The sequence below is a fragment of the Procambarus clarkii genome, chromosome 7, assembly GCF_040958095.1.
Source record: "Procambarus clarkii isolate CNS0578487 chromosome 7, FALCON_Pclarkii_2.0, whole genome shotgun sequence".
NCBI classification, from domain to species: Eukaryota; Metazoa; Arthropoda; class Malacostraca; order Decapoda; family Cambaridae; genus Procambarus; species Procambarus clarkii.
The window spans coordinates 52,007,524-52,015,570 of NC_091156.1; the positions used below are offsets into that span (position 1 = coordinate 52,007,524).

Sequence of the window (8,047 nt, forward strand, 5' to 3'; positions counted from 1 at the left end):
TAATTCCTTCATTATGTATTCCATTTTTTCTGTTACTGCAAAAAAATAATTCATCAACAGCATTGTGTGTAACACCATTCTTGTTTACCCACTGAATTAATAAATTCTGTGGGTAAACAAGTGAATGATGATTATCATGGTCATCATTCTCCTCCTCACTTTGAGAATTAGATAATACATCATGAATATCAGTAAGATTCATGTGTAAATCATCAATTTCAGAGCCTAATCCATACTCTTGATTTGACTCGGCTTCAAAAGAACTAATGTCATTGTCTGACGACTCAATCTCTGAACTTGATGCTGCCTCAGTAAGATTAATGGGTTCACTAGTGTGTACAGCTGTATTTGGATGCATTTTGTGTATACGTTTTAGCCTTCTTGATACTTGCATCCATCTGTTGTTGTATTGGAGTCGCTTTTTTCGCTTATACTCGTACATTCTGTTAAAGAGTGTCAAATTTCTACATTAGACTACCATATTACCTATATTATTGTTAATAATGTATTGACAGATGCAATATGTATTAAAATTCTAAAAATAAGTCATTCATTATATACAATGTGTGATAATTAAAGCTGGTGCATATAACATCCTTGTCAGGCACATGCAAAAGTGAACACTTCCAGAATTGGAGACATGCAGAAATGTAACATATGGAAATAGAGGCATGCTAAAACAAAGACATGCATAAATTCAAATTCTTATCGAAATAATTTCTAGTGATTATTATATAAATTATTCCATCAGTACTAGATCAAATATTCAATACCATCCTCCCATTGGAAAGAGTAATCATGTCCTGTTGGACATTAATTATATGTTGAGATATAATCTAAAAGAAAATAGGGACATTGAAATTGTTGTTAAACTCTATTTCAATAAAGGACACTATAGGGAACCTAGAACCCTGTATTACAAGTGTAAGTGATAATTTTGGAAAATTTAATTAAAGCTAATTGTGTAGGACACCTGGAGATATGGTGCCCATATCTAAAGAATCACATCAACTGGTAAAGGTATAGACTTGCCAATAAGTGGCTCCCAGGTTAGAGGCATAAAATGCCAAAACTAGATGGTAGAATAAAAAGAAGATATTGTAAAAGGTAACCAAACAAAGATGCCACAGAAATATTAGAAAATTAACTTTCGCAAGCAGCGTGGTAGACATGGTTGGAACAAGTTAGGTGAGAGGGTGGTGGAGGCCAAAACCATAATCATAATCATCTGTATCAAACCTTATTACAGGTAAAACCAGTAGGCAGTCTACTGTATTTTATCAAACCGTTATTAGTATAATAGATCTCGTAATAATTTTGCAAAAATAATGGCATTTACTATTTTTAAAAGATTATTAGCAAATTTACAGAAATGGTGCATTCGGAAGACAAAACCAATTTTTCACTTTTGACAATTGAGCACCTGCTACATCCAGATTCTAGGGAGGAAAGGAAGGACGATCTTACTGGATCCCATAGCCTCTCCGAGGCACAAACCAGGCTTTTACATAACCCCCCCCTCCCCCTGCACCCGAGCTTTTTAAAATAGTAAATGCCACTATTTTTGCAAAATTATTACGAGATCTATTATTCTAATAAGAGTTTGATAAAATACAAACCCTGGGGCCATAGAATGGCTATTTAATCCCCTTGAACGGACCTGTGCATGGGCCACTGAGGCATCGAAAAAAAACAGACCGGCTTGGGAAAAAAGCAAAATTGCCGGTCTATGGCCCAGCTGATGGCTAATGGCTGTTAGTTATGGAACTAGGTTAGACTATGTATGTTTAAATCTCTGATTTAAACAGAGCCAGTGTTCAGTCAAATAACTGAATTTATCAAATCTTATCCTTGTATAATATATAAGCTGATGTGAGATCCCTGTCTACAGGTGGACTGGAACTATTATCCAGTAGGCAGTCTACTGTATTTTATCAAACCGTTATTAGTATAATAGATCTCGTAATAATTTTGCAAAAATAACGGCATTTACTATTTTTAAAAGATTATTAGCAAATTTACAGAAATGGTGCATTCGGAAGACAAAACCAATTTTTCACTTTTGACAATTGAGCACCTGCTACATCCAGATTCTAGGGAGGAAAGGAAGGACGATCTTACTGGATCCCATAGCCTCTCCGAGGCACAAACCAGGCTTTTACATAACCCCCCCCCCCCCCTGCACCCGAGCTTTTTAAAATAGTAAATGCCACTATTTTTGCAAAATTATTACGAGATCTATTATTCTAATAAGAGTTTGATAAAATACAAACCCTGGGGCCATAGAACGGCTATTTAATCCCCTTGAACGGACCTGTGCATGGGCCACTGAGGCATCAAAAAAAAACAGACCGGCTTGGGAAAAAAGCAAAATTGCCGGTCTATGGCCCAGCTGATGGCTGTGCATGAATGGCTAATGGCTGTTAGTTATGGAACTAGGTTAGACTATGTATGTTTAAATCTCTGATTTAAACTGAGCCAGTGTTCAGTCAAATAACTGAATTTATCAAATCTTATCCTTGTATAATATACAAGCTGATGTGAGATCCCTGTCTACAGGTGGACTGGAACTATTATCCAGTAGGCAGTCTACTGTATTTTATCAAACCGTTATTAGTATAATAGATCTCGTAATAATTTTGCAAAAATAATGGCATTTACTATTTTTAAAAGATTATTAGCAAATTTACAGAAATGGTGCATTCGGAAGACAAAACCAATTTTTCACTTTTGACAATTGAGCACCTGCTACATCCAGATTCTAGGGAGGAAAGGAAGGACGATCTTACTGGATCCCATAGCCTCTCCGAGGCACAAACCAGGCTTTTACATAACCCCCCCCCCCCTGCACCCGAGCTTTTTAAAATAGTAAATGCCATTATTTTTGCAAAATTATTACGAGATCTATTATACTAATAACGGTAAATAAATAATAAATAGTAAATAAATCAATACTTACTAAATTTTGTCTATTATGTAGCAAAGAAGCAGGTCTACGGAAGGCTTTTCTGTTGAGTTCGAAGCCCAGATTACTCGTGGTCTCTGAAATAAGTTAAGATTATAAGTATAAAATTTATAAAACCAAATAATAAATCCGGTATTGCTCAATTTCAGATGCAGACGTACTGAATGATATATCAGACTGTCAGCATGGTATTCGATCTGGAAGGTCCAGTGTAACGAATTTGCTCAGTTTCTATGATCGAGCCACAGAGATCTATAAAGAATTCTGATCAAGAAAGAGATCTAGGGGTGGTTTTAGATAGAAAACTATAACCTGAGGATCATATTAAGAACATTCTGCGAGGGGGCCTATGCTACACTTTTTAACTTTAGAATTGCTTTTAAATACATAGGTCAAAAAGTTTTAAAAGTTTTAAAAGTTTTTTAAACCTCTCGTGTATCATGAGTGTGTTAAAGCTTCAGATGGTGCATTCAGATGATGAATATTACCTAGTTCCTTCATCTGGGAAGAATGAACACATATTGGTGCATTCGGATGATAAAAACTAACTACTGTAGTTCAATTGATCAACAGACTGTATATCATATGCAGACTGTATGTGGATCTGCGGGCCACTCCAAACAACAGCCTGGTGGACCAAGCTCCACCAGGCCTAAAGCACAAAGTGATATAGATGTGATAGAGAAACTAGGTCAAATGGAGGAGTAGGTCTGTATAATAAACAGCACCTGACGTGCACAGAGCTACTAAACTCAATGTGGTGGTAGAGTGGTGGGGGGGGGGGGGGAAACATTGCAGAAAAAAACAAATACAATTTGGTCAACAAAACAGCATTGTTTAAAATAGAAGACATGGGTTGTCATTTTGGGGGTAAGGTAGGTTACATTGAGTTAATTAGTTAGTACTTAGTTTTTATCTTAAACTGGTTGGGAGAGGTACAGTGTTGCTGTGCTGGTGAAAGAACACCTAAAGGTAAATTAAATAATGATTGCGAATCCACAAGAAGTTGACATAATATCGCTAGAGATCTGCAATCAGGATGATAAACTTTCCTTAAAGAATTTGACAAACACTTGCTGATAGGACATGAAGTAAATGAAATGTATGTCAAGTTTTGTGAAATATATGATAAAAGCACAACAAAATTTGTACCAAAGGAGAGATGCAGAACTAGGAAAAGGGGTTTGTTCAACAGAAATTGTGAGAGGGCCTGAGACCCAAACACACACAAATGGAATCAATATATAGCAAGAGGCTAAACCCCCAAACATACAAGCGATGCAAAGATGCGAGAAACAGCAGCAGCATTAAGGAGAGGGACTTAAGGACCATAAATAAAGTGTGAAAATAAACTCGAGTAAATTTTTTTAACTACTCTCGACAGTGAAGAAAAACAAATATTCAGACGATTTGTGTTAGAATCATTAATCTTACACTTTCGGTCATATTCAACAACACAAATACATACACACACATTCCTGTTGCTGTAGCAAGTGAAGAATTACACACACAGATCACAATAACGTGATGCATCAAATGAACAAATCCACAAGGGCCGTGACGAGGATTCGAACCTGCGTCCGGGAGCATCCCAGACACTGCCTTAATCGACTGAGCTACAACAGGGTAAAAGGGTTGAAACCGAAGTTCTACTGAACTTACTGGATCCCATAGCCTCTCCGAGGCACAAACCAGGCTTTTACACAACCCCCCCCCCTGCACCCGAGCTATGTCAACAGGCCGTTCTCCCTCTTCGCCCTTCCGAATGCACCATATCAGTAAATTTTTTAATAATCTTTTAAAAATAGTAAATGCCACTATTTTTGCAAAATTATTACGAGATCTATTATTCTATAGAATAATGCATATAAATACAAAACAAGTAAATGTAAATAATTTTACCTTGCACCTAGATCCACCAAGCCTGTATGGCGCGCGTTTCAGTACTTCGGAAATCTAGAACTATCTTGAATCTCTAATCTGCAATGAAACAATACATATTATTGCACTTACCAAAACATGGATGAATGTAGAAAATACAGAACTATTAGCTGAATATCAAATAAATGGATTTAATCTATTTCACACAGATATATTAGACCGTGTATATTAGGTAATACCTAACATACACGCCTCCACACACACTACATTTGAAATGTAGTCTCAAAAAGACTACATTTCAACAGCAAAGATTACTCCATAAAAAAATAATTAAATTATTGACCAACATGAGAGAGGGTTAGCCAACATGAGAGGGTTGTGTTGATTGCCTGAAAATATTTAAATTGTTTAATGTATTGAATGGCATTTTTCAAGTTACAACATTTTTTAAATTACTGAACTAGGTTCTAGGCTTTGCTAGGCTTAATTCAATTATTACAGATAAGCCTAACCTAGCCTAGAACCCAGTGGGTTTTCTTCCTATTGGGGAGTGTTGTACATGCCTCGCCTCCACATACACACTAGCACAGCCAGGCCTCGCCTCCACATACACACTAGCACAGCCAGGCCTCGCCTCCACATACACACTAGCACAGCCAGGCCTCGCCTCCACATACACACTAGCACAGCCAGGCCTCGCCTCCACATACACCAGCACAGCCAGGCCTCGCCTCCACATACACACTAGCACAGCCAGGCCTCGCCTCCACATACACACTAGCACAGCCAGGCCTCGCCTCCACATACACACTAGCACAGCCAGGCCTCGCCTCCACATACACACTAGCACAGCCAGGCCTCCCCTCCACATACACACTAGCACAGCCAGGCCTCGCCTCCACATACACCAGCACAGCCAGGCCTCGCCTCCACATACACACTAGCACAGCCAGGCCTCGCCTCCACATACACACTAGCACAGCCAGGCCTCGCCTCCACATACACCAGCACAGCCAGGCCTCGCCTCCACATACACACTAGCACAGCCAGGCCTCGCCTCCACATACACACTAGCACAGCCAGGCCTCGCCTCCACATACACACTAGCACAGCCAGGCCTCGCCTCCACATACACACTAGCACAGCCAGGCCTCGCCTCCACATACACCAGCACTGCCAGGCCTCGCCTCCACATACACCAGCACTGCCAGGCCTCGCCTCCACATACTCACCAGCACAGCCAGGCCTCGCCTCCACATACACCAGCACTGCCAGGCCTCGCCTCGCCTCCACATACACCAGCACTGCCAGGCCTCGCCTCCACATTTAAACCAACCAAGCCCACAAATATGTTAACATGGACCAGCATTACACCGTCTAACATACTCTGTCAGATGTAACAACTAAATTTGTGAATTCAAGACCAAATCTATTGTATAACACAGTGTTAGTACGAGAAAAACATTACTTACATTCGAAGCCGTGTTTTAAAATGGCGGCGGTCTTGTACTGACGCTCCAAACTGTGTGTTCGTTTGCGTATGATGAACGTGTGACAATTTACTACAACAATTATTTAATTATTCTTATTCTTTATTTTAATATTTTTAGGGTACATGAAATTTCAAACTTATTTGCACACAATAATATAATTGCATTGTCATAACCTTTATATATTACGGAAAATACGATGACATGAACGAAGTCAAAGTGAAGTTGAAGTCAAAGTCATTCGCCGAATGTATTAGTCATTTTTTTTCTCCCAAACGATAGGGGATAACAAATCCACAGAGAATATAAGTGTACAGTAAAGTCAATTTTATTCAGGAAAGTACATACATAGTTGATTTACAAACATAATGTTGGATTTATAGATAGAGCTAGTGCATACAATACCTAAAGCCACTATAGTAGGCATATAGCATTTCAGGCAACCGGGCAGTATATATGGACCCCTTACTCAAATCTCTGAATATGTTAGATATTAAGTCCCTGCACATACTCTCATGTGTATTTTATATATATAAAACGCTGCACTGTAATGTCAATCCTGACCTTAAAAGCTTCCTAGAAGGTTGTAACAGATCCCATGAGCACCACACCAGAAACAAATACCTATTTGATATTCCAAGAGTACGACTTAGTCAAACTAGAAATGCTTTACAAATCAAGAGACCTCGAATGTGGAATGACCTTCCCAATTATGTTAAAAACTGTACCTCTCCCAACCAGTTTAAGATAAATAAAGATAAATTTATAAGTTAAGAAAAATTCCACAAATCAACAACCCTGTTACTGACCCTGTATTTACCCAAGTCTTTCCTAAATCTAAACTTATCCAATTTATACCCATTGTTTCGTGTTCTATCTTGTGTTGACAATTTTAATACCCTATTAATATCCCCTTTGTTATATCTATTCAGGAAATTGTGGTTGATCTCGAACCCATTGATAATGTGACGACTTATACAGAATTTTGTAACTATATCATCAAGATTGTAACCAGCTTAGCTAAATGTAGTGTGGGGTTCAGTCCCTAAGCCCATATATGTGCCTCTCTAACCATTTAGGTTACAGGGCAAAAACATAAAAACAAAGGTAACTGCAGAAGGCCTATTGGCCCATACCAGGCAGCTCCTATCTATAACAGATAAACACTAAGTACTACCTAATTAACTCAATGTAACCTACCAACCTAACCCCCAAAATGTCAATCCATATCTTTTATTTTAAACAATGCTGTTTTGTTGACCAAATTGTATTTTTACTCTTTTTCTGTCATGTTTCTCCCACCCCTGTTTTTTCCCTTTTTTCTTATTTTTTCTCAACATAATTCATACTTTAATTAGGCGGATCAGGACATCACCTGATCAAACACATCAAACATCGTTTGACCACCATCAAACACACACATTTCGTGTGCGTTTGACGCTCACTGATATACCAGCGTTGTTTTATATATGGTGCTATTCTATCTTACGCTTTGTTGCTCTTTTTTACCTACGGGCTCATAGAACATTCTATTGCAAAAACATTGGCACAAAAATGAATGACGTACATACAATAATAATGTCAGGACAGTGAAATAATTATAAACTTTCAAAGCGCTGTATCGCCCATGTGTCGTCTTGTCACCAATACTGGGTAACAGTTCCGCCACTTCCCACACTCTTGCGGGTGGGCAGCGACCATTATTCTACGT

At 38.5% G+C, this 8,047-nt stretch overlaps 1 protein-coding gene across 1 annotated transcript in view; it reads right to left on the minus strand.

The window, feature by feature from the left end:
• Positions 1-214, minus strand: part of LOC138358427 (uncharacterized) — a 2,456-nt gene extending 2,242 nt beyond the window's left edge. The window contains exon 1 of the mRNA XM_069316272.1: positions 1-214. This exon is cut by the window's left edge and continues 186 nt beyond it. Coding sequence (XP_069172373.1) covers positions 1-78 — 78 coding nt within the window. The 5' untranslated portion in view covers positions 79-214.
• Between the last annotated feature and the right edge of the window lie 7,833 nt (positions 215-8,047).